The 27,632-nt window shown below is 38.2% G+C and overlaps 2 protein-coding genes across 3 annotated transcripts in view; one reads left to right on the top strand and one right to left on the bottom strand.

Annotated features, from left to right (window-relative positions):
- Mtrex (Mtr4 exosome RNA helicase) overlaps positions 1-27,004 on the bottom strand; it is a 59,545-nt gene extending 32,541 nt beyond the window's left edge. The window contains exons 1-15 of the mRNA XM_032898877.1: positions 26,626-27,004; positions 21,366-21,503; positions 20,148-20,214; positions 17,374-17,436; positions 16,387-16,499; positions 12,896-13,070; positions 11,516-11,606; positions 9,359-9,483; positions 8,256-8,354; positions 7,290-7,392; positions 5,734-5,865; positions 3,800-3,879; positions 3,243-3,353; positions 1,720-1,821; positions 108-233 (exon numbers count right to left, since the gene is read on the bottom strand). Coding sequence (XP_032754768.1) covers positions 108-233; positions 1,720-1,821; positions 3,243-3,353; positions 3,800-3,879; positions 5,734-5,865; positions 7,290-7,392; positions 8,256-8,354; positions 9,359-9,483; positions 11,516-11,606; positions 12,896-13,070; positions 16,387-16,499; positions 17,374-17,436; positions 20,148-20,214; positions 21,366-21,503; positions 26,626-26,759 — 1,659 coding nt within the window. The 5' untranslated portion in view covers positions 26,760-27,004. The remainder of the gene's footprint in view (positions 1-107; positions 234-1,719; positions 1,822-3,242; positions 3,354-3,799; positions 3,880-5,733; positions 5,866-7,289; positions 7,393-8,255; positions 8,355-9,358; positions 9,484-11,515; positions 11,607-12,895; positions 13,071-16,386; positions 16,500-17,373; positions 17,437-20,147; positions 20,215-21,365; positions 21,504-26,625) is intronic.
- A 10-nt stretch (positions 27,005-27,014) lies between these two features.
- Dhx29 (DExH-box helicase 29) overlaps positions 27,015-27,632 on the top strand; it is a 52,946-nt gene continuing 52,328 nt past the window's right edge. For both annotated transcript variants that reach the window (XM_032898875.1, XM_032898874.1), the window contains exon 1: positions 27,015-27,370. In XM_032898875.1, the coding sequence (XP_032754766.1) occupies positions 27,190-27,370 (181 nt within the window). In that variant the 5' untranslated portion in view covers positions 27,015-27,189. The remainder of the gene's footprint in view (positions 27,371-27,632) is intronic.

Below are 27,632 nucleotides of genomic sequence, written 5' to 3'. Positions count from 1 at the left end.
TGAGTCTTATTTCTGGGAGCATGGGGCTAAGAGAAAAAATGGGACCTAACTTGTACAGGTGACTGACATGTATCCCTAGACTCCTCGATGAAAGAACAGCCTCTTACCTTAAGCAGCTGTTTTCCAATTGTTGGGCTCATCTTTTCATCGACCATAAGAATCACAATCCCTCTGTCGTCCATCCCCCTCCTTCCTGCACGACCAGACATCTGGATGTACTCACCTGAGGAAATCTGAATGCGACATTTTCAAGTTTAGGAGAAAATCTGGTTAAAAATATATATCCTGATATTTTCTCTTATTGTAGAATTTACACATTTCAAGAAATTATTGAAAACATGAACTTTTGAGAAGCAAAGATGAAAAATTTGTGAAAATCTTATGAAACTTAAAGTTTAGTTCTCACCTGACTTAACTCTGCATTAAACCAATAACTGTCAACTTTTAATAGCCAGTTACCAGTTACCAAGAAATACCAGCTAAATTCATAGGCATACAAAATACCTCTTAGCTATATATTATGAAAAAAAAAATCAAAACTTAAGAGTGTTAACTACAAACCAAATCCAACAGCTGTAACTTCTTAGTTACACAATAGCTTCTTAATCTTCAAAATTAAATTAACATGAAATTGGCCCTTGCTGGAGAACAGTACAAGTCTTGGTAGGTTTCTCTAGGGGCTAGCAGATTCACCGTCAGTAAGACCAGTCTAGTGGAGAAACGGTTGGTCGGGCTTTTCGTATCACAAAGGTAAAAAACTGAGAGGTCACAATAACGGCATTCTACGCCCTGGGTTGCCCACCAGGGGCAGGTGCAGAAGCATCTTATGCGGCAGCACCAGGCTAGCCGAACAACCCGCCACCATTCCTACACGTGCTGTGTACTTCTCCTCCTCTGAAGAAGTCCAGATGTTTGCTGGTTTTTCTTTTCTAAACTTCTGACTGAGGAATAGTTATGAAGCACATTTTAGGGGTTTGATATTATTGTAGGAAACTTCACTAAGCTGAAAAAAAATCATTAATTTTGAGAAAAGTTTAGGTAAAGAGCTATTTATTTTTTTCCAAAAAGCAAAACAGTGAATCTTGGGATCACAGTGCTTCTGTTGCTTTCTTCTCATGCCTACCCATGCTCCCCTGCCTGCCTGACAACACTCCTCCACCACTGTTCTGTCACCTACTTTAAGGACTATCGTCTCAAAAAGACTTCTCCATGGACTTCTGCTCTTTAAAATGGAAAAAAAAAAAAGGCTTGGGTACTTGTTTGTGCATTTACCTCAGCATACGTCTGTGCCCCATGTGTATAACACAGTGCCCACAGAAGTCAGGAGAGGGCATCAGACTTTTGGAACTGGAGTCACAGACAGCTGCTAGCCCACGTGGGTGCTGAGGGTTGACCAGCAGCCATACTCGTAACTGCTGAACCATCTCTCCACCGGGCCTGTCATCTGCTCTTATGCTGTATCTTTCCTACAGTATTTCATAGGATAGACAGACAGACGTCAACCTGGTAATTACTTTTGTGTTTGAGGTAGGGCCTCCCTGTGTAGCCTTGTATGACCTAGAGCTCACTGGTAACAGACTAGATTTTCAGATTAGGGAAATTCCACTTACATTTGAAGCTCTTAAACATTTGGAGCTAAAATTCTCAATGATGTGAGTCAAAGTCATGTGAGATAAAATAAAGATTAGTTATTATTTTAAAATACAAATAATTACTTACCCATCTAAAGTCCTTCCCATCATATTTACGGGCATTTGTAAATAAAACAGTTCTAGCTGGCATGTTAATTCCCATAGCAAAAGTCTCTGTGGCAAATAAGGCCTAAATAAATAAGCAATTATATAAATAATTAATGGATTTTTAAGGTAAAAACTTAATTTTCAAGTATAAATAAAACCAGCATTAATTTTTAAACTTAGTTCTTTAAGAGGTTCTATAAAAATAAGATGAAATCTGAATTTATTACAATATTTTATAGATGAAACTATTAAGTAATATTTTTCTTTATATCTATGAACCTTTTTAATTAGTTAGTCTTTTATACATTCCAGTTCAAGCAAATAGAGAGAACACATCTGGACTAGTGAACAAGGATGAGGCAATGGGGTATCTTTCTATACACAGTCCATTCTCCTGGCTTTTTCACTAATAATGAACCAGTTTTGAAGATCACGTCGCAGTTACATTCCAGGGTACAGACTCCGTGACTGATGAATTCTAAAGACTTTATCAACAAAACAGTTGGTTTAAGCATACAAAGTTATATGTCAATAAAGTATTAAATATTCATCAATAGAAAAGGTAAATACTTCATCAACTCACAAGAACACTAGTTATTAGAAAATGGACCATACATATGGCAAAAGAACATAACGTTTTCATTTGCCAAAGTCACATGATATTTGAATGTATGCTAGTGAACATTTCTAGGAAATAATGAGGCAAGATGAACTTTCACCTTTTACTTAATTTACAACTACTTTTCTTGAGTTCAACAGCATACAATAAGCCCTCATACTTTTGGAAAATGGTCCAATAATCACTAAGCTTAGCAAACTTTATCATCTGTAGAAGAACATCAACAAGGGCTTACTAGGATCTGGGTGTAAATACCAACTAACACTTCATTAAAGTATTAAAGCTTTTCTTTTAAATAGTCTTCCCAAGGCTGAGGCCAACTCCATGTCTACTAATTAAACAGCACATTCTACAAGACTATACTACAGTCAGGTGACGCCATTTACACAAACACTAAATAATTTTTCTATTTATCCCCCCAAGGTATAACACTGATACAGCATTATATGAAAGGTCAAGTTCATTACCTAAAGCATTCCATGCAACCTTCCTAAGGAATTACATATGAACTAAGTTTTAGGAAGAGAAAAATAAATCATAAACTAGCAGACATGAGATGATGGCTTCCACCCATAATCCTACCATATAACAAGCAAAGCAGAGAGACTGCTGTTGGAGAAAGGCCTGGGCTCAGAGTAAGACACTGACTCAGAAAAAAACACACAACACAAATGGAATGGGTGTTTGACCTGCCACCCATTCTAGCAATCTGTCGATAGGGAATGGGTGGCGGGTCAAACACAGCAAGACCCTGGGTTCAGCCTTCAGCACTGTAAAATCAAACACACAACAAACTGGCCTATACACATTGCTCACTAGAACTTTCACACCGTTCAGACAACACAACTTTGAGACATAAAAAAATAAGAAAAACAAGACAATACCTTTATCAATCCTTCAGAAAAGAGAATCTCTATAGTTTCCTTTAAAATAGGAAGCAAACCACCATGGTGAATACCAATCCCCCGTTTCAAAAGTGGAAGTACATGTTCAACCTGTAATTTTGGAATAACGTTTATGTTATAAGGAAAAAAGAATTTAAAATGTTAAACCTGAAAAAAAAAGTAACTAAAAAAGAAAACATTTGTATTTAAGTAAATTATTCTTAAAAACCTCTCCTTATTCTGCAAAATCCAACCTATATTCTCACACATTAAATTGAAACACAATGTGGCCTCGCTTTAACTTCAACATGGTAACCATATTTAAATAACTATTATTTCGCCGTGTCCAAGTTTATCTCAGGAATATAAAAAGCAGTTTCTAGATTATGCTACATATGCTCTTTCAAACAGCAAATCTTACCTTTTCAATGATTTGCAAAATATATGAAGGTGTTGTTTGAGTGCATAGGCTAACATATGTTGCCACAATACAATAAAATGAGTATGAGTTAATATCTGCTTCCTGCTACAATCCTTACTTACTGGTAGTAACCCACCTGAGGGAGCTTTTTATCTTCATCAGACAAGCAGTCAATTGCATTATTGAAAACTTCTTCAACCATCTTCTTTTCTTCATCTATGAGAAAAAATCCAATGGCCCATAAATATTAAAGTGAGTCAGTGGTACTAAACTTCACTCATTCAAAAGAACGAGTCTATAAAAAGCTGTAGCCATCTCTGCCCCAATCCATCAGCCAAACTGTCAGTCCATGGGGGCAAAGGGCACAGAGGCTACAGGGAGAGGGCATTCAGCAGCCATGTGTGAGTCTGTACCGTGAATGACAACACTGGGACCAGTGCAGGGAAGCAGACCAACTTTACCTGTGCTTATATAATTCAAGGCTTATATAATGTGGGGGACTGGGAGTAGGTTTAGCCAATGGTACTGAAATGCCTCATTAGCACTGAGAAGCACTTGAGGAATCCCAGGTGCTAGCCTAATGGGAGAAAGGAAGTTGACGCTGAAATCTAACTAAGGCTACATGATATTGTGCAGGTAGGTGTCACGTTGTGTTGTGTGTACACGTGTATGTTGTGGGGGTTGAATTCCCCAGACAAGATCAGAGAAGGGGATGCCCTGCCATTGAAGTGAATCCTCCATTATGTGCTGAGCTCAGAAGGCTCTCCAGTCAATCATAGACTTGGACCTTAATTAGCAGAGTTTCCTCACAAAAGTCAAAGTAAAGAATTGGTCTTTTTAAAGCAATCTCACATAACACAATTTACTGTCCCTGAAACACATCTAGCAGTCTTACTTAATCTATGAAAAAGTTAATAAAATCAGTAACAGTATTAAGAGGTTGAAGCAGGAGTGCTGCCGTGAGTTCCAGGCCCAGCCAGGGCTACAATACAATTACACCAGAGTGACTGAGGCAGCACTCAATTCTAATAGCTGCAGGTTCTTACCGACCTGGTACTGCTCTGAGGTAACGGACGCCTAGTCTAAGTAAGCAGTGCACCTAACTGTAGAGTGACAACTGCAAGGCCCATATTGTTAGTGACTTTCTTTACTGTGTCAACCAAATTACAGATTCTCAAGATACTTGATATAGTAATCAATATATAACCCTGAGTGCTTAGGAATACTCACCACTGCTAATTGTAATACTGAAAGTTATAAGCAAGGCAGTTTACCTGTCATCTCATTTTTACCCATGGGAAAGACTTAGGGTGACTGAGTTGTTTGTTTTGTTGAGACAAAGTCTCCTATGCTGCCCAGGCTGGCCTCACATCCGTCCCACTGCTTCAGCTTCCCAAGGGCTAGGGCTACAGGCCTGCATCTCACGCCTGGAGACAACTACAATTAATTTTAGATTACTCAAGATTTATTACTATTTGGATTACACATACAATAGGCAAAAATGAATAACTACTGAGCTGGTAGTCTGGGCTTGGTCATGCTACTCCCCAGCTGTATAACTTTAAGTGAGATACATTTACAATGAACATACACTTGCTGAATGTTTGAGAAATTCAGTATACTTGAGGCAAACGAGTCTAGATTACTGCAAGAATAAAGAACAGTACTTTCCATAAATTATTCCAACCAAGAGACCTACTTTATTGAATGAGAGACAGGCACAGAATAACTTCACACTATAGTATGAAGTACAAGAGAATATGACCGTAATGGTTCTCAGTAGTGTTCTCTGGCTTTAACATATGAACTTATGTCTTCCAATAAAATAGGAGCGGGCCAAGGATTTAGCTGTAGTGGTACAGTGCTTGCCCATCACACACCAGGCCCAAGGAGAGATGGAGGGCGAAGAGACTGAGAAAACCTTGTAAAGGTTTTGCAAAGATGCTGAGTACATGCAATTATGATTATAAGCAAACTGCATATGTTACCAATGTACATCAGATATATTACCAAAAATGTACTTTAAAGTAATGAGATACGACATTAAAAGCACGTGGAAAGTGCCACTACCTGTGTTGAAGTCTAGTTTAGTCATTTGAAGGGCGTATGCTTCACAATCCTTCTTACTAAAACTGAAGATAATCACAGGTTGAAAATTTCTTTCCATAATCATCTTCACAATCTTGAACACATTTGATGGACCTAAAAAGGGTAAATAAATCACACCTTAAATTAACTCAAAATGGAGAATAGACCTAAATATAACTGTAAAATAAAATTTCAAAAACTCCTACAATAAAAAACAAGATGGAGACCTTCAAAGCATGGTTGGCTCTGACATTCAGAGTAGAAGCATTACTGACTAGATTTCACGAGCATGAAGAACTCTGCTTTTAACAGACGTGAGCAGTAAGTAAAAAACCAACCCCAGTTTACCACAATATGGAAAAAATCTTTATCTATCTGATATAGGCACACCAGGAATGTAAGAACCTTTAAAACTCAACAAAGACAATCCAGCTTACAGTAAGACAATGGGCGCTGAAGAAATGGCTCAGCAGCTGAGAGCCCTTGTTAACCATGAGGACCAGAAAAGGCTCACAAACTAACTACAGCTCCAAGGACCCACAGCCCTTTTTTGGCCTCCAAAGGCACAAATACACACAGGTAAACACACATTTACGATAAATTTTAAAACAAACTTTTTTTAAAATTTTAAAGTAGACTAAGGATTAAAATGATTCCAAAAGTATATAGTAAGAGGTTTAACATCAGTGGCCACAGGGAGACACAGATGAGGAGAACACTGAAATACTACTTCACTCTTACGAAGATTACAATCAAATGAAAACAAACTAAGCACCATTCTAGAACTGAAGAAAAATGGTAGTCAAAAAAACTCCTCAGAGGAATAGCATGAAAAATGCCAAATGGTGTGGCTGCTTTGGAAAATTTAGCAGTAATCAAAAGCTTGAATTTCCCTTATGACTCATCAATTCTCCTTGGCACATACCCAGAAAAAAAGAAAACACATATTTCTACAAAGACTTGTAGTACAAGCAAAATGTTTACGGCACTATTACATATAATCTTCAAAAAAAAAAAAAAAACAATTCCATATCCACTCAAATGCTGTATATTCTCATGACACAGTATTATTGATCGCATACACTCACAGAGTGAAATACGGAACATAGCATAAATGTATGGATCTTGCATCATTCATTCAAAGGAGTCAGCTACAAAACACCACATGGCTCTATTTTTATGAGACATCCAGAAAAGTCAAATCCATAGAGGCAGAAAAAGAAACTAATTTAAAAAGCAGAGCTAAGTCTGCAGCGTAAGGGGAAAATGGATGAGGAATGGCCGCTAATGCTGAGTGGGTGTGCACTCATGAACCCGTCTGAACCCAGTCATTACACCTTCATGTGGGTAAACTATAAACTACACATTACACTCACATTACTGCCATGTAAGAAAAACATCGTTCTTTATCCATCCAAATGTCATATATCAGTCACTTATATCTTTACAAAGCTTCCTCAAAAAACATCAAATAAAAGACAAATGAGTAATTCAGCTATTCAAAAAGGTAAACTCCTAAAAGTCAAGCTCTGAATTACCTTTTGTTCCTCCTTTCCGTCCCTTCTGGTCTCCTTTGGCCAAATCACCTGCATCCCGAAGTACTTGCATTGCAGTGTTAAAATTATCTTCTCTGAAGTCACCCTGGAATCATATTTTTTTTCTATGTAACTTTGCAAATAGCTAATCAAGGCTAGAGAAAGGATTCAGTGGCTAAAAGTATGCATGCTCTTATAGAAGGCCTGGGTTCAGTTCCAGGAGCACACATGGTGACTCACGAATACTTAACCATAACTCGAACATTTCTTAAACATAAAGTTTTTCCAAAGAACAAAACTTTCATTTATGTATAGGACTACACTGTTGCTGTTCTCAGACACACAAGAGAGCAATGGATTCCATTACAGAAGGTTGTGAGCCACTATGTGGTTGCTGGGAATTGAACTCAGGACCTCTGGAAGAGCAGTCAATGCTCTTAACTATCCAGCCATCTCTCCAGCACCAAAGAACAAACATCAATACAACAAGAATATTGACGAAGGCCACTTAAGTGATTTGTGATAACAAAATCTGTTAAAGGAACAAGATAATAAATTATCTGGCACGTCAGAGCCCTTGTTCTCTAGGCTTCAAGTGCCGAGAATGGAAGAAAGTAAAGTCATGTGCACCACAGTCTCGAGTCGCATTTGTTTTTAAATCGTCACCTCACTAAGTTGACCTCAAACTCCGGGAAACAGGTAACCTATCTGAGCCTCTCCAGAGCCAAGACTGCAGGCGAGCACTATCACATCAGCATCAGATACAGTGTCTGAAATAAAAACTCTAAAATAATTATTCTTAAAGAGTACAAGTATCTGGGGTGGGGGGGAGAGTAAGCACACAAGAGAGAGCACGAGAGAGAGTGTGTGTATATATAGGGGGTGGTTAATATTTTTCTCCAGTTCAAAATTAAGGAAAAGCAACATATAAAAGATGACATTACATAGACATGTGAATTATTTTCTTACATTTTCATCAACCACAAGGTGAAGGCCATCTCCCCCTGCTGGAAATATGTAGTGTTGCAATGGAGTAGGTCGATAATCTGTATAAATTACATGACAGGGCTGTAAAAGGAAAGAATTAGAAAGAATTGTATATTTGATCTACTCAACAAAAATAAAATTTGAGAAAATAAAATTGGCTTAAAAATTCAACAAGAATTTAACACTTTCAAACAGGTTAAAAACCTAGGCAAGTGAAAAATGGGAAAAAAAATAGGTCTACTAATTCATACCACGATCTGATTCTTAATTTACTAGTTCCCCAATCAAGTATGATCTGAACTTCAATTACCCATTAACTCATCCTCCAGTACTGTAATTAGAGACACTGCCTCTTGCTACAGAGGGCTAATGTGGAGATACAAGGCATCCCTGAAATACAAAAACAAAGCAAAACTCTTGTAGCACAGGGGCATTTTAAAACGGCGGAAATCAGCTCCGTCAGGGATTTGCTGAGCTTTTATCTTACAGAAGCAACAGAGGAGACTGGCCATCACATACAAAAAGTAAGTTCACGAGGGTAACAGTGTAAATCAAGTTCAGAAAAAGAAAACCAATATCCTGTTCACAATCATGAATACGCATCTGTGGAATGCAGTCTTACACTGACACCCAAGTTATCCTAGAAATGCAAAGGACAAACAGTGAATACTAAGTGTGAGCGTATTTTCATAAGTGCTAGTGAATCAAATGCTGCTCAAGAGATGAGTAGGTTTTTCTGGTACTCCTTAGAAAAACTCTCCACTGTGTACTTGGAACTCGCTGTCAGAGTAAATGTACATTGCTTTCAAGCCTGGTGGATCATAGGGATTAACTTGGCAACTTTTAGAAAATTAGATTCCAAGGCCCGACTCCTAGAGGCTTTGCTATGCTGGATTGGAGCTGAACTCAGAAATGAACGTTTTTAGCTGGACCACTCAATTTGATAAGCTGCTTGATTTAAGAAGTAGAGTCACATTAAACTGCCTTTTTTATCCATAAGGGCATAAGGAAGATGTAGAAGAAGATGGCAAGCCCAATCAGCAACAGTTTTAAATAATGAAGACGTAAAAAGTGTATAAGAGTACCTGTTTATGTAGGTGGCAGATCCATTCAGCAAACTGTCGAGCATTGGGAATAGTAGCCGAAAGAAAGACATAGTGAACATTGTCTGGAAGCAAAATAATAGTTTCTTCCCATACTACACCACGCTCTAAGAAACAAAAATATAGTTTGGAATTTAGTGTTAGCTAAGTGATAGTATCTAAAATTATTTTCTTGTAAGCTTACTAATTAAATATGCAAACTACTTTACACAAACACTTTTGGCCACAGACCCATACTGAAACCACCTTCTGTTCTTGCTCTATGGAGTAGACACAACAGTAAGCCACCACATGTAGAATGGACTCTGAAAAAGCAGTTGCACACTGTAGCCTTCTAACTAACAGACAGGAACCCCAGTACCAAGGCAGCTGTCAGTATTTCTATTTCACTTGGAGAAGCAGAGGTTACTGATGCCTACCTAGGACACTACAGCACCACATCTACAAGTTATGCTATTACTGTTCCGCACAGAATGACTTCTGGAAATCAAAGATGGATCTGATGAACAGTGGATTAGAAATGGGCATAGCTATCTATCTCTAATTAAAAAACATTAACTCTACCTCTAAATTTGAAAATACTTTGTTGGGTTTTTTTAATACAGTTTCAAAGTTTTGAATATATAGTTTCAAAAAAAAATGTCTCTTTGTTCCATGTTATTTTTTTCCTCTTGGCATCTGAATATTTATTTTAATAAATAATCAAATATTTCTTAGAACTTTCACAATATTATGTCTAACTTCTTTTAATCACATTTAAGTTTGCTTTAATCACAAGATCTGAGTAAGACTGTGTGTGTGTGTCTGTGCCATGGCAATTTTTTGGAAGTTAGAAGAGAAGTTTAAGAGTCAGTTGTCTAATCCTAGTATTCGGATCCTGAGAATGAACTCAGATTGCCAGTATTAGTGGTAAAAGCCTTAACCCACTAGCTGGCTCAGAAGCACCTGTAGGGATTTGGCAAAGGTAAAGTGTTGATGTTTTCTTACATTATTTTTATCATGAATACACAGATCAGCAGTTCTCAACCTGTGGGTCATGACCCCTTTGGGATCACATATGAGATATTTACATTATAATTCCTAATAGTAGAAAAATAAAGTTATGAAGTGGCAATGAAATGATATATGATTGGGATTTACCACAACACGAGGATTTCTATTAAAAGGTTTCAGCATTAGGAAAGTTGAGAACCACTGATAAAGACTAATTGAGTTCTTTAAATAAAAACTCAATCTTACTTTAGGTGTGTACATATTAAACATTAGCTTTTAGATGTTAAATTTCCTGGTATATTCAAAATTGCAACCACATTTATTTTTGATTTATAATAGAGGAACAGTCTGAGGAAAAGGTATCAGTAAAGAAAGTTTTGTTTTACTTGCTTATTTATTTAATACCTACTTTTTTAAAACAAATATACATTTATGGGTTTATAAAACTAAACTAACTTAAAAATGACTAACATCACCTTTGTAAGCCAGGGGGTCTGTAAATTCTTTCAGATTAAATAATTACTGAGAGCCAGGCAGTAGTGGTTCATGCCTCTAATCCTGGTACTCAGGGGGCAGACCCAGGTGATCTCTGTGAGTTTGAGGCCAGCCTGGTCTATAGAGGGAGTTTCAGGACAGCCAAGGATACACAGAGAAACCCTATCTCAAAAGACCAAAGAAAAAAGTAATAGTAACAATAATGCTAATAATAATGATGATGATTGACGATGATAATCACTGAACTTCTTATGTAGAGGAGGAGGGCAAGGCCTTGCTGTGTGGCCTAGACTACCACTGATCTCATTTCCTCCTCTCTCTGCTCTCCCATCGCCCTCAGTCTCCCAAGTGCTGGCACTACAGGCATGCACCACATCGAGCTTAGCAAGCGCTCTTTAAAGCAAGCTACTTCCTAATTTCATTTGCTGTACTTGAATGTGTAAAATTTTACCCAACAAATACTACTAAAGGAACTAAACTTTAATTAATCATACTGGGAATACTTTATCAGGTTGTCCACAATTTGAATATGTAATAATTTATTAGGATTCTAGGCACATAAAAACTGAAAATCAATCCAAAGTCTTACTCAAAATTACTAATGGCACTTGTAACAAGAATGCAAATTTATCTCAACACTATGAAGTATACCTGAATCTCTCATGTAATGAATTTCATCAAATATGACCCACGCAACTTCTCGCATAACTTCAGAGCCTCTATACAGCATACTTCTCAAAATCTAAAACAGGAAAACAGATTTAGCAGGACTTTAACTTAACATCCAGTAATTAGTCAAATACTATTTTTTAACAAGGAATTTTTGATATCTTATACCCATCTACTATTATCATTCCTTTAACCTTTCCGAGGTTAATGCTTTAGAACATGAGAGATACCTTTTACCAAGGCACTGGATCTTTACAGTGTCTATGTTTCTGCCTCACAATGGAAACACAGTAATAATCATTGTCTTTATTTTTAAGAGTTAAAGAAAATCTTCAGGTGAAGTTTTTAGAATAAATAAATAAAGACTTACAGGGAACTCCAAAAAGTGAGGTAACCCTTTTGCATACTCTCCAAACTAGAAGCAAATTTATATACTGTAAGTGAGAATGAAGAGAGACTATGTATGAAGTCCCATTAAGGGCACTGTTGAGATAGCTTAGTGGGACCTAAGTTCAAGCCCCCAAATCAAACGCAGGGCGAAGGAAGAACTCACTCCACCAAGTTCTCCTCTGGCTTTGACACAGACACAATACAGTGGTGTGTCTGTTTCCTCCACACCATGCAGTGGAATACATTATACACACACACTATTTTTTTCTTTTTTCTTTTTTTTCGGAGCTGGAGACCGAACCCAGGGCCTTGTGCTTGCTAGGCAAGCGCTCTACCACTGAGCTAAATCCTCAACCCCACAAACTGTTTTTTTAAAGTCTCAAGGTCAGTAAGGATAATCATGCCAAAGCCATGTTATATGCAAAGCTTAACAATGATTAGAAAAAGCTAAGTATATAATGAATGTATTTTTAAGTTGACTATTGTAATAATCTTACTGTAATAAATACTCAGACACTAAAGGGGGGGAAAAGTAACACGAATCAGAATCACTACTTGTATGAAATTATAAAAAAATCAACCAAGTATTTTTAAGTCATAGTAGTAGTAATAAACTATTAAAAATGCTTTTAAAGGGGTTGATTTAGCTCAGTGGTAGAGCGCTTGCCTAGGAAGGCATAAGGCCTGGGTTCGACCCCAGCTCGAAAAAAGAACCAAAAAAAAAAAAAAAAATGCTTTTTAAGGTATATTACCAAGTAATAAATATTAACTTAGAGATATATTTAATATTGCTAGGGCACTTTATAATAATTATGCCCTTTTCAAACAATTCTATTCATGAACAATTATTACATTTTATCTGAAAAAACAAAACAAAACAAAAAACCACTAAGCTATAAATCATCCAGTGTTTGATTGGATATACATTGACTAAACTAAAAACGAGTTTAGATGATGCACAAAATAAATTACCTCTGTAGTCATAACCAGACAAGATGCTGTGGGATTAATAGTAACATCTCCAGTCATCAGACCGACATCTTGAAATTCTTCATACATTTCACGGTATTTCTGATTACTTAGAGCCTTAATTGGGCTGGTAAATATTACACGCTGTTTTTCCCTTAAAGCTAGTGCAATAGCATACCTAAAAATAAAAAACAGTAAGTATGACTTTTAAGTTTTCTGTACACTTATTTGTAATCTGTTTACTATAAATAAACTATTACACTGTCATGATTTATCTGAAATTAATCATTTAGACTATTAAACGAACAAGGACATTTAACTTTAGTCACTTCAAATTAAACCTACAATGGGTTTGTCAGTGGATGCCCTATTTTGTGATAGAAAAGCCTTTGATTGTACTGATAGGCATTTAAAAGTCCATTTCTGTCTATCCATTTATACACACAGACTACAAGCAATAAGAAAACCATACATGGGTGCGTTTTTCTTCCAGTTTTATAAATGACTTAATCCAGTATGTACTCTTTCCTTTCATACAATATTTAACAAATCATTTCTTTGCTTAAAATTATGATAGGTTCTTTTTATCGAAAAGTTCTTTTCTAAGTATTAATGGAATTCAATACAGTGGTATTGTTTTTTAAAAAAAACAAAACAAAACTCAGTTTGGTATTTAAATACAGACCATGAAATTAAGATTTAAGGGAAACACTGTGGAGGAGGCTTTTGAAAGATACAGTTCCTACCAAAGTATGCTTATCATATAAGAATTAAAAAAAAGAGAGAGAGAATTGTTATAAAATTAAGGAATGACCAAACACAATCAAATAGTAACAGTGATAGATAGATATATGGAAAAGTGAATATAGAGAGGTTACACGACCTAAAACATTGACTTTTTAACAACAAAAAGGAAAGGAAACAGGAAAATATGATCTGTACTTAGGGGAAAACGGACATAAGGAATTGAGTGAGTGGGCCCAAAGGTTGAAATTGGAAGAAAAACAGCTTGAATCAGATGTAGACAGAGCACTATTAGAATGGCATCCATCAAAACATAGGAAACTAGGTTCTAAGAATTAAAAAGAAAGGACAATGGTTCCACAAACAGGCAATCTCAATAGGAAAATGGAAACTATAAAAATACATAAGCAACTGAAAACCCTATACGGATTGCAGGGTGAGGGATGCAGCTTGGCTCAAGAGTGGAGTGCTTGCCTAGCATGCACAAAGCCCTGGGCCTGGTCCCAGTACTGCTAGAAATAAAAATTATGAAGCATAAAAAGCAGAAAAATAACAAAATGGACTGAAAAGATGACTCAGTGGTTAAGGGCACTGGTTGTTCTTACAGAGAACCTGGGTTCAACTCTTAGCACCCACATGGTGGCTCATATAGTGGCCTAGTTTCAGGGATCTGATGACCTCTCTCAACTTCCGTGGCCTTGGGCAAAATATAAAATAGAGAAAAAAAAGCAGAAGAAACAAACACTACCAAACAGCCTTTATATCTTAACAGGAAGTTCAAAATGACAAAGATACAAAACAAAAACAACAAAAAAACTTTTAATAGCTAATAATGTCTAAATCTGAGATTATGATCAGCACTATAAAATAAATGAATTGAACTTTCAACAAAACGGTCAAAAACCAAAACAAACCAAACCAACCACTATGATATCTAAGCGAAACAGTCATTCAATAAAATTAATGGCAAATTCTACAATTCGGAAAAAAAAAAGACTAGTACATTTGAAGACATTTACTATGAGTCAAATGAAATTTAAAAGCACACACAACAGCCAGCATGCACCGATGGTCTAATTTAAGTACAGAATCCTCAATGGGACTGCTGAGAAGAAAACCAACAAGGAATGCAGAGGGCAGGAGCATATAAAAAACAAAGTATAGCATAAAGAAATTGTTTAAGGGAGCTAGGGAGATGGCTCTGTGGTTAAGAGCTCTTGATGCTCTTCCAGAGGACTCATGCTCAACTCCCAGCGCCATCGGTGGTTTACAACTGAGGATTCAATATCTTCTGGCATCTTGTGGCACCCGCACACACAGCATACAAACACAGAGATACATGAACATATGTGTAAATGAAAATAAACTGCCTAAAAGTCAATGGTAAAGACATTGCTTAAAAGCATCCAAAGAGACACAGCATATCACATACAAAAAAGTATGGATGAGAGCAGGTTTCCTGACAAAAGTTATACAGATCAAAATTAGATCAAATAAAAAAAAATCAAAATTTAACACTGAAAAAAAATGGTTTTTAAAATGTTAAAGCAGTTTCTTATCAGGAGATGTGTACTAAAATAAGATAGAAAAAGTATTAGTATAGAAATCTGAATCAGCATCAACACATAATAATGTCTTATTAAGATGTCATTCGAAAGCAGCAAGACATTTCACCAACAGCAAAAACAATCCCTGGCTGCAGAGATGGCTCAGCAGTAAGAGCACTGGTTGCTCTTCCAGAGAACCCAGTTCAATTCCAGCACCCACGTGGTGGCTCACAACTGTAACTCCAGTTCCAGGGATCTAACAGACATGTAGGCAAAACACAAATGCATGTAAAACAAATAAGCAAACAAATAAACAAATAACACAAAAGCTTTAAAAAAATCTACTACATAAACTTCAAATACCTGTTAGAAAAAGAAAGGTCTCAAAACAATTACTTTATCTTCCTTCTTAAGACACTAGAACAAAAGAGTATAAACCAATGAAATGAAAACGACAAAGAAAAAAAGCCAAGGAGACCAAAACATGGATTTTGTCAGATCAACATAATAGTAGACCCCACCTCCTCCAAGTAGATTACAGGGGAAAAAAAAAGTCAAACATCAGCCTGATATAAAAAAGACATTAATAATAAACAAAACCCAATATGCCTCAGAAATGAAGATGTGATATTTCCTAACAAAATTTCAATTCATCAACCCGACAATATAATACAATTATACGTCATAGCCAAATGGAATTTACCTCAGGACGATTCATTAGATACCCATCAAGATATTTCACCACCACACTACAGGAAGGCAAAATCCATATCCAAATCAAACAAAACAAAGCAAACCCCAGACCATTTCAATGTATTTCAAGTAAAAAGACTGGAGTCTGTAAATTTGTGCAGACATGAAGAATGAGAAAGAGACTAACAGCAAACTAAGAACAGGAGCCATTCTTGATAGAAAAACATTCATAAAAAATCCATAAGTAACATCATGCATAATAATAAATAAACCAAGACATTTCCCCAAATACTGGGAACAAAGGAAGAATGGCTCTTGATTACATCTATTAAAACACTGTACTGGAAATCAATATCTTAATGAGGGCAAGAAAAAGAAACTAAGTTACCTAAGATAAGTTACCTAGATAAGTACAAGCAAAACCATCCTTATTTGCAGAATACAGAAAACAATGGAAACGTTCAAAAACTAAAATAAATGATCTGACTATTTGAGAAGACTGCTACTTACTCAGCGCACACGGTTTTCCCCGCTGATGTATGAGCAGATACTAACACAGACTGATTGTTATCAACACACTGAATGGCTTCTCTTTGGAAAGCATCAAGAATGAACGGGTATTCCTATAAAAACAAATTGCACACACTTAAATTAAACAAATTAAACACACACTTTAAACAAATTCAAGCACACATTTAAAATGAAAAGAGTGACTCTTTCCACAGCAATCTCGGACCCCTTTATGACTCCACTACCACTTAGCAGGGAGAAGAGGACTACAAAACAAGTTTATCAGACAGTGCAGGCCTTAACCTGCTGTTTAACTTCATGGTTACACTTTCATTAGTAATAAAAGTAATCATTAGTGCATGCCTTGTGGTACTGTACAACACATTTTCCACATATCATAAACCTTCATAATCCTATGAAATAGGTGCGTGTATAAGTTCCTTTTCTAGATGAAACTCCTTTTGAAAAGTGGATTCCAAGCATTACTCAGCAAAGGCAGAGAAATACTTTCTTAGACTAAGAATTCATGCTTCTTCTCCAGGCTTTCTTTAAAGAAGCCTCATTCTTTTGACCTTTAGAGACTTTTTAAAATCTAATAAACAGTTTGAAGCAAGAGGTGCACACACGTAACCCTAATGGCACGCAGGGGTCCCTGAGGCCCCTTTGGACAACTGAGAAGATACATCAGACAAACAAACTGGGCTCTAGCTCCCTTAGAAGCTGCTGAGCGGTTCAAGCATCAGGAAAACATACACGCATGCATTTTTTTCTGTAGAAAAGCTGACGAATTACAGTCTTTGGGGACAGTGATAGACAGTTTTAAACCTATCCCAGCACCATGGTTTCCGGCCTGGCTCCTCACCCCGCTCTCACTGCTATTTTACAGTAGATTTCCTCACAGCACACAAACAAGTACATTTAAAAATCTCATTGAAATGTTTTGTTTTTCTGGATCCTACAAAACCTCCCAGAGTATAAAATACAGACCTTTGCTGCCTTCCCAACTCGAGGCTTAAGTGGTATATAATCCTCATCTGCAGGAAGAGCGACCTGATGTCACAATTCAAGGAGAAAACGAGATATGACCATTAAAACTCCGGACTCCAAACCCAATGATGGTTTAGAGAATAAAAATGATCAACATGTTAGTCTTACATGCTAGAAAATCAGCTGACTATGCGAACAAGGGAAAAAGTAAGTTACAACATTCAAAACCCTCTTAGCGCTGGCCTAAGGGCAATGTAACTGAAAGTGTGCACCAGTATTTTCCTGTAGAAAGTGGTCATTAAAATCTAAGACAGATCTACAACCCATCAAGTCTATCATCATCTTGCCCATACCTAATGTACGTACAATAATGGTGCTCAAAAAAACCTAAAACATACAAAATGGAAGAGCACCAATAAAACAAAAGTCTATGAAATTAAATGACATTCCCTATTACCAGATTCCCAAGTCCCAATAAGAAGTATTAATATCAGAAGGCTTGCTTCTAACTGTATAAGCATCTAACACTTGGCATATAAATAATCCACAGGTCACTTTAAGGAACAGGCAGAAATTAGGCAAAACTTCAATATCTAAAGGTAAAACTTCAGTAAAAATTAAATAGATGAGGTTAAAAGCCCTTAATAATATTAAGAATAATCAGTAAGCTCATTATGATCAAGATAACATATTCAGTTTCAGGAAAGATTAGCTAGAAATTGACTATAATTTAAAAAGTAAGCTCATGCTCCTCCTTTAGCAAATCCTACTGGTGTGTGCTACCAAAGCCATGGAGCACAGAACAGCAGCTCTGGACCAATCTGTGGTCCCACATCCCTTCACAGTGGTCACCTAGGACCATCGGAACACAATATTCACATTATGGTTCATAACAGTAGCAAAATTAGTTATGAAGTCATAATGAAAATAATTTCATGGTTAGGGCTCACCACAGCATAAGGAACTGTATTAAAGGGTCACAGCATTAGGAAGGCTGAGAACCACTGCTCTGGATTCATTCTCTTTTTTGTAAAAGCAAGAGCATTGGACGGGGTCTAAAATTAGTACTGAAAAAGATTAATTAGCCATTAAATCTCAAAGCCCCAAATGGGATGATTCCATCGAGGCCTTCTAAATCAACATGAATAAAGCTCGTATGAACTGAGACCGAAGCAGCATGCACAGGGCCTGCCCACAGGGGTCAGCACCAGGTCCTCTGAGCTTACATTATAGCTTCCAGTTGAGTGTTTCTATGGGACTCCTGAGTGTGTGGATGATTGCTCTGCCTTCTCTTAGGTTCTTTTCCTTCTGTTGCTTCGTCTTGTTCAACTTGGATGTGACAGTTTTTGTTCTGTCTATTCTATTTTGCTATATTTCTTAAATGAACGAATGAATGAAAAGAGGGAAAGAAGGGAAGGAAGGGAAGGAAGGAAAAGGAAGGGAAAAGGGAAGGGAAAAGGAAGGAAAAAGAGAAGGGAAGGGAAAAGAGAAGGAAAGGGAAAAGGGAAGGGAAGGGAAAAAAGGGAAGAGAAGGGAAAAGGGAAGAGAAGGGAAAAGGGAAGAGAAGGGAAAAGGGAAGAGAAGGGAAAAGGACAGGTGGGCTTGCTACAGGGGTTCCCTCAAGCAACTACATGAAGGAAGACACAAGGCATATGATGAAGAACACTGACAAAATCAGGGGGGTAAGGAGGAGGTGGGCAAAAAAAAAAAAAACAAAACCATGGGGCACAGGAACTTCCAGCTTTTTTTAGGCAGGCTCTGGACTGTTAAAACAGAGCACTGGCCAGGGTCTAAAGTACTGAAAGTTACCTATCAAATGGCCACTGTATCTCACACACAGCATCATTTCTCAACAAACTTTAAACTGGTAAGCTTCTAAATGCACACAAATGCCATTTTTATTAATATAGAATTTTTCTCCACTCACTTAACTTGTTTGTAGACAGGATTTCTCTTTGTGGCTGCCCTGGAACTTGTCTTGGAACTGTTGACCAGGCTGGCTTTGACTTCATAAGAAATGTGCCTGCCTCTGTCTCCCAAGTGTTAGGATTAAAGACCACCACCCAGCAAGAATACTTTTAGTATTTATTACCATAAAAAGGCACATGTGCCTCAGTACAGTGAGGGGGTCAGCTCTCCTTCTATGTGGGTCCAGAGATTGAACCCAGGTTGCCTAGTGTGCAGACCATGCTCTTTTAACCATTGAGCTATCTTGCAGGTCCACCCTGATATAAAAGTTTCATTGTAATGACCAAGGTTTAGTAGAATAAAATATATAATTGCATTCTACTCTATGTGTATATATTCTCACTTCTCTATGGATACTATAAGCCATCAGTGGTCATTATCCAGTAGCAATCTACTAGTCACAGAGCATAACATGAAATAGCAGGTAAACTGCAAAACAGTGCATAACTTTGAAAATATGAGAATAAATAAGTCTTCAACACTAACCTTGTGCTCAGTAATTTCCCTCTTTTTTAATATAATCTTTATAGTTATCCCATGGAGGTAAATTTCATTGTTCTAAATTTGCAAATTAAATAGACAATATTCAAAGAGGTTAGAAAATTTACCCCAAATTATAGTTCAGAGAAATGCTGGGCTCCTCTCGGCGCTGTACAGCTCCCCCACCATTACACGCATCCCACAGAAATGACTCGATCCCAGGCCTTCAATCCTAGCCAGCCTGCTGATCGTCACAGGAAGGAGGCAGTGCAGAGAACCAGTGTTTGTAATGCTGACCTAACCTACTGCAGGCTGTCCGTACTTACCTCGTGTGTACAGCCTTCAACTGTTTCAACCGACTGTACCTTGACTCTGGGCATCAGGTCTGCCAAGCTAAAAAAAGTTATTAAATTGATATGAATTATTTTCAATAATTAGATCATAAGCCTATCTGTACTGGTAAACAAAATGACACTGCCCAAGTACAACACTGTAAATCCAAACTATTTTAGCTATTATAAATATTCAGAGAAGTCATGTGACTTCAGTGAGCTGAAAACTCGATATGCTAAGATTACCTTTTGTTATAAATATGCAACAGACTATTACATAGATTATTCAACAAGCATCAGTTTAGCTCCATTATTTTGAATAAAAGCTTCCTCTTCAAAGTACTGTCACTACCTCAGAGCACAAAGCTAATTTAAGGTATAAACTGAATAAATTTAGATGTTGCTATAACTTATAGAACTATTCATCAGATCCTATACTATGCTGAACTAGGCTCTCTGAACTCTGAGAGAACAAAACTATAAATAAGCTATGTCTATACTAGAGTCATTATTTTGTATTATTTTTCTGATATTTACTTTAAGACAATAAATATATTTTTAGTAAAAATCCAATCTAAATTACAATTATTTTGCAACCTATTGCAGTACTGTGCACATGGCACCATCTCAAGTTTTTCAGTTACACCTGTATCTGTTTCACCATTTATAATAGATAGATATTTAGTAGCTATAATAGCTAAACCAGTTAAGGAAAGTCAAAATTGTAAATAGCATGACTGTAGTGGCAACCAGGTCAACCAAAAATATTGGTATCAGGAATAAAAGCTCCAGCTTTAAGAATTTGAGAAATATGCATATCAGAAAATCTTTATTCAGAGACATCTATTGGTTTCACTTATTAAAAACAGCTTTTAGCATCCCAGCCATGGTACTACTTGTAGCAGTGAAAACCTAATCTCTTTTAATATTCATACAAACTTATCACTACCACTGGGTCAGTGTTACTCTTCATCATAAGACATCTATATGTAAAGAAACAATACCCTTTTCTCCTAAGAAAACAAGTCTTCAAATATTTTCCCAAAATAGGATTTTAAAATTTCAAAAGATAAATCATTTTTGTCTTCTATATTTAAACATATTTAATCAACCGTTCTTTATTTTCATGCTTATAAAATTATAAAGTAACACAATTTTTAAAATGTCACACATCTATCAAATTAAAAGTAACTATGACTATAGAAATACTACCTTAAATCTTCATTAATTGAGTCTTCTATCCTGGGCTTCTTGCCAAAAATAGGTTCATCTGTGCCTTCAACATCTAGATCTCTCTTGTTTTTCCCACTACTGGCTGGTTCTGACTGTAATCTGGTATCCAGTCGTTTCCTGAAAAAAGCAAACAGTTTAGGAAAAACCTCCGCAGTATCAGTTCCAATTTTAAAGTAACTCCACATTATTTAATATATTAAATATACGTAGCAAAGTCATCTTTTAAATAAATGACCTTTGGGGCTGGAGAGATGGCTCGGTGGTTAAGAGCACTGACTGCTCTTCCAGAGGTCCTGAGTTCAATTCCCAGCAACCACATGGTGGCTCACAACCATCTGTAATGGGATCTGATGCCCTGTTCTGGTGTGTCTGAAGACAGTATACTTACATACATAAAGTAAATGAATGTTTAAAAATAAAATAAATAAATGACTTTCATTAATAAAAGCTGGCCAACTCTCAGAACGCTCTAACGTCATAACCAGTTAAGCTGAATATTATTCCTTATATATTTTGTATTTTCCTTGGATGTGTTGCTTTAAGATTCTAAAATTCTTACTATAAGGAAAAAAATTTAAGTTTGTTGTTCCTTAAAACAGTTGAGATTTACAAGAAGACTGTTTGTAAACCTTTACAGCTTTCTCTAACAGAATGATACTACTAACTGGAAAAAAAAATTAATTGGAAGAAAAAAAAGCAATTGTATGGTTAGATTTGAAATCAGGCATGGTGGAATGCAGAAATCACAGAAGGCTAAAGCGGAAGGATGTAAATTCAAGGGCAGCCTAGACTGCACAGTGAGAACCTGTTTCAAAAGAGGCAAAATGACAGAAAGCAAAAACTCTGAAGAAATGACACTACATGATGCCTCTTAGCTTATCTATCTGTAGCTAACTCAACCGAATTTCTATCCACACTGAAAAAAATCAATTCCATGTGAATTTTAAATTTAGCTGCAAAGGCCAAAAATAAGCAAAATAGGGCTGGAGAGATGACCGAGCAGTTAGAGCAGCACTGGGAGCTCTTCCAAAAGACCCAGGTTCAATTCCCAGCACCCACATGGCAGCGCACAACTCCTGTAACTACGTCCCAGGATCCAGCGCCACCTTCTCACTTGACCGCATCATGCAGGTGAGTGGTACACAGACATAAATGAAAACAAAGCACCATACACAAAGTTTTACAAACTTAAATAAGATACGAAGTGAGGCCTGGAGCCACATACACACCTTCGACCGATCCCAGGACTCACAGGCACATCTCTGAGTTTCAGACTAGCCTGGTCTATACAGTGAGGGCTATGCCAGCAAGGACTATGTAGAAACACTCATAAGTCAAAAAATAAGTGGATGGATAGACAGCTTCTATAAATTAAATGAGAAATTTATCTTCTGCTATTGTTACAGGATATAAAATTACTAAAATGTAAGCAGATTGAGTTCCACAAAAATTAAGAATTTAAATAAAAAGTATCATTAAAAGAGATGGGGGTAAGACAAATGCAGAAAGCAGTTAAACACCATTTAACTGAAAAGGCATGTATCTAAAATACTAGAGGACTATAACCTCTCTTTTTATTTGTTTACTATTTTGAGGTAGGGGCACATGCATGTGGAGGTCAGGGGGCAATCTTCACAAGTCCCTTCTTTCCTTCCACCATGTGAATTCCAAGGAATGGAACTCAGGACATCAGGTTTGGCAGCAAGCACACCTGTACTAACTCGAGCCAACTTGCCAGCCCCAAATATATTTTTTTTTTCATTAAAAAAAAAAAAAAAAAAAAAAGATGTACTTTGTGTGTTTTGTTTGACTATATCTATGTATATCCCATGCAAGCCTAGTGTCTAGGGAGGCTAGGATTGTTCATGATTAAGACTTACTTATACGAGGTATAAGACCAAAGTTTTAAAAATATTTTTATTAATCCACTTTGAAATGGCAGCAAGACTAAATATTAACTTAACTTTGTGTGTATATGTATCCATGTGTCCAATGGCACACATGTATGTGTGCCTGTAGAAACTAGAAGTCAACAGCCTTTGCTTTTCTCAATCCTCTTCCATCTAATTTTTTTCAAGACTGGGCTTCTGACTGAAACTGAACTTCATTCAGTTACCCTGGCTGGCAAGCAAGTCTTATGCTGGGATTACGGACATGCACTGCTCTGCTGGATTTTTACGTGGATCCTAAGGATATGAACTTGGTTCTTCATGGTAACCAATCTTCCACAGGAGCCCTTTCCTTAGCCTCCTTTTTTTCATTTTCTTGAGCTAGGTCCCACATTGCAGCCTCAGACTCAAGGCAATTCTCCTGCCTCAAACCTCAAGCGTTGGGATTATAGGCATGAAATGTTCCTCTTCTGTTAAAACTATTACTGTCAAATACGACTATTATGTAATTGTAAAGAATGATTTAGAGCAAAACATAAATGACATTTATAATTGAAGTTGCTTAAAATCCTATATTAATTACATCAGTAGTGTATAACATTTAGTTTTTCAGAGAAAGACTCTCCAAGCAATTTGTAGTGAAAGAACTAAAAGCAATGGAATCAAATGGCAATGAGGACCTTAAGCACTAAATAGCACGTGCCACTGTAAGAAACTAGACTGTTTAGAGACATAGCTTACTCTAGCTCTATGGTAGTGAATCGAGACAACTTTACACTAGGGAGCATACAAGGTACAGCGACTGACGAGGTAGTTCTCCACAAATCTCATGGGGGGTGGGAAGGACGGAGAGATAGCCCAGCCTTTAAAAGCACTTGTTGCTCTTGCACAGGACCTAAGTTTGATTTCTAGCACCCATATGGTAGCTCATAATCACTGGTAACTACAGTTCCAGGGGATACAACAGGTACATCTGTGGTGCACATACATGCATGCATGCATGCAGATAAAACAATCGAACACATAAGTAATCTTAGGAATAAAAAGTAACTTCACAAGAACGAGCTGGAAGAGCTCTCACTGACTTATGACTGTAGTTCAAAGACCAGAATAACAGAACAAGGTTCGGACACACAAGTCTGAGGACCTGAGGCTGAGAATCCTTTCAAATGTAAAAAGATTAAGATTAAAAACACCCAGATGTGGTGATTTCCACCTGTAATCCCAGCACTCCTACAGTGAAGATACAAGGCAGAGATGAGAGTTGGCTAGAAGCTCACCTATGCAGTGCTACAGCTGAACTCTGAGATCTTGCCTCAAAACAGGATGGAATGAAAAGCTGTCTCCTGCCCTCCTCATGTACTCTGAGGCAAGATGTGCCCACTTCTCTCTCTCTCTCTCTCTCTCTCTCTCTCTCTCTCTCTCTCTCTCTCTCACACACACACACACACACACACACACACACACGCACACACACTAAAAATGGACAAAATATAATCATGAAAAGCTAAAAACATAAATATGAACACAATTCTCAGCAACAGAAGGAAAACTGTTGATACAAGTTTTAAGAACAAACAGTGAAGATACTGAATAAAAAGAGGCAAAAAAACATATATGGTACTCAGATGGAATTTAAATGATGAATTTAAGCAAATTCTAGAAAACGGAAACCGCTCCAAGAGATGGAGAAAGCAGGTAGCCTGGGCGGAAGACTAAGGGGGGAGGAGCACTATGAAGGAACCTCAGAGATCCAGACAGTGTGCGCCCAATTGTGCTATGGTTTAGTGCTTCATTTACACAAAGAGAAGCACAGGGCAGGAGGGAGGGGAAGGAGGTGTGCACAACTCATCTTCCTGACACTGGGAAGCAGCTAGGTGTGGCCATGCATACCTACAATTCCAGGCACGTCTCCATGAGGACAAGGCCAATAATGGCTGCACAGTAAGACCCTGTCTCAAAACAAACTGATATGCAAGCAAATATGAAACTTGCCTTTTCTTTATGAACTGTATTTCACGGTGAAAATGAACAGCTACAAGAACACTACAACACTGACCACAACCAAGTTGGACAGGAAAGGGTTTATTTCGGCGTATGTGTTTACAATTCACCATCCAGAAAAGCTAAAGGAAACTTGGAGGCTGAGACTGAAGCAAGAGACCACAGAGAAATGCTAGCAGCTCCTGGGCTGCTCTATCCAGTGCAGGCTCACCTACCCAGAGAAGGTACAAGCCATAGTGCACTGGGCCCTCCCACAGAACCTAGCAGTTAAGAAAATGCTCCCACAACTTGTCCACAGGCAATCTGGTGAAGGTAATTCCTCAAGTTGAGAACCCAAGGTAACTTTGACAATAAGGAGGGAATTTTGTGTCTTCTTTGTGTGGTGCCGACACTTGTGGAGGCCTGGGGACTTCCAGGATCCGAACACTACTCCCTTAAGACAAGGTTTCTCACTTAAATAACCAACAGACTAGGTTAGCAGCCAGCCAGCCCAACAAGTCTTGTCTCCGTGCTCTGTGCCCCACTGTGCTGGGATTATTGTGCTCACACAGCTATGTCCAACTTTTTATGTAGGCACCGGAGAATCATCGCACAGAAAGCTGTCTTATCCACTGTCCATGTCCTCAGCCCTAGCGGACTTTTTTTTTTTTTTTTTTTTTTAAGGCTGGATTCCAGGTAAGAAGCTGAAAGAAATAACGTTTTTAAACCAGTACTTTGCAACTACTAATGTAATAACGGACTGAAGCAATCCTCAAGTGTGAGACGCTAATGAGAGAGCAAACTAGTTTGAGTGTAGGGGCACTCCGGTAACTCCAACACTAAGGAACTGAAATAAGAGAATATCAAATTCAAGGACTGCCTAACGTACTTAGAGAGATCCTGAATCTGATTATTTTTTTTCTTGGTAAAAGCACAATTTGGGGATTAAATCTCTTCCTTCTGTAGCTATTTGCCTTCGCGGTTTAAAGACTCTTTCCTACACGTCTTCACCCTTGGTTCAGCTAGTTCCTAACTTTTAAAAGACTACGTGAGAGGTTTTGTGGATGACAAGCCTTCCGCCCCCAAGTAAAACCGTACCTAGCCTGCTAAGCTAGGACTACAGGGCAAGCGTGGCCTAAGGAAGTACAGCGGCAGGAACTCACGCTGTCTGCAGACACCCGCGACTGCCCAGACCGTACTCCCCCAAACTAACGTTTTCTCTCTCCCCAACTTTTTTTTTTCTCAATCTCCTTCGCCTCTTGGCTCCATTCAAACATTTTCTGTGCTCCTCGTCTGAGTCGTATTTCCTTCACTGGCACCAAAGACAAGAAAAATAAACAAACAAAAAACTCGGAACTCTTCCTTACCCGGCCTTGTCTGCAGGCCCCGGTGGCCCCTTCCATTTATCTTTCTCCTTTTCTTTGTCTTTCTTGGTTCCCGCTGCAGTGGTCGAATCATCCTCGAAAACGCTGAAAAGCTCATCCCCGAAAGCGTCCGCCATCTTTCGGAACTCTAAGACTGAATCTCCCTCCTACCCAAGAGGCCCCGGGATCGTACCTACAGTGACGCCAAATAGGGACTCTACGGTGGCCCGCAGGAATCAAAAGTGAGCAAGCCTTAAGGCCTGCGTAACTTTTCTCCTTCTTGTCTGCGTCTTGCTCCTTTTCTTTTTAGACCACTGCGAGTCCGGCAGTTCAATGACTAAAAACTTAGCGACAAGTGGCGCACGACGGCAGACATGCCGCCTGATCCCGGGAGCCAAGAGGCGGAGTCTGATGAAACGGACCAATTGAGCCTGAGCGCCAGCCGTGGAGCCCGGATGGAGGAGGCTGGGTGGAGGCGTGGGAGCCGGCAAACGTGAGAGCTCTCCGGCTTCTGCTGTGCGGCAGCCGGGATCTGGATCTGGAAAACTACTCTCCAACAGCTGAAATATGGGCGGCAAAAATAAGAAACACAAGGCGCCGGGAGCTGCGGCGATGCGGGCCGCGGTGTCTGCTTCCAGAGCCAGAACTGCAGAGGCCGGAGCTGTTGGGGAAGCGCAGAGCAAGAAGCCGGTGGCCAGGCCGGCGCCTGCAGTCCCCACTAGCGCCCGGGAGCCCCGAGTCAAGCAAGGTACGCTGTGGCCCAGTGCCCAGCCTTCTGCCCTCAGACCCTGCTCCTTGTCTAGCAAAGACTAGCAACATCTGTGCTGATGAGAGCCAAACTTAGTCATCTTCCACACCTGAGCAGCTAGCTGTCTGTGGAGTGGCCTTGTAGATCGACCTAAGGGCCTGTGGCCATTAAAGTTACGAAAGTAACTCTGTTACAGCATGGCATCACCTTTCTAACTCACTCTTTTTCTCATTCTAAGAACAAAGTCATGACATCTGCTGTT

This window comes from Rattus rattus, chromosome 3 (assembly GCF_011064425.1).
Source record: "Rattus rattus isolate New Zealand chromosome 3, Rrattus_CSIRO_v1, whole genome shotgun sequence".
NCBI classification, from domain to species: domain Eukaryota; kingdom Metazoa; phylum Chordata; class Mammalia; order Rodentia; family Muridae; genus Rattus; species Rattus rattus.
This window is presented reverse-complemented; position numbering and strand designations above follow the sequence as displayed.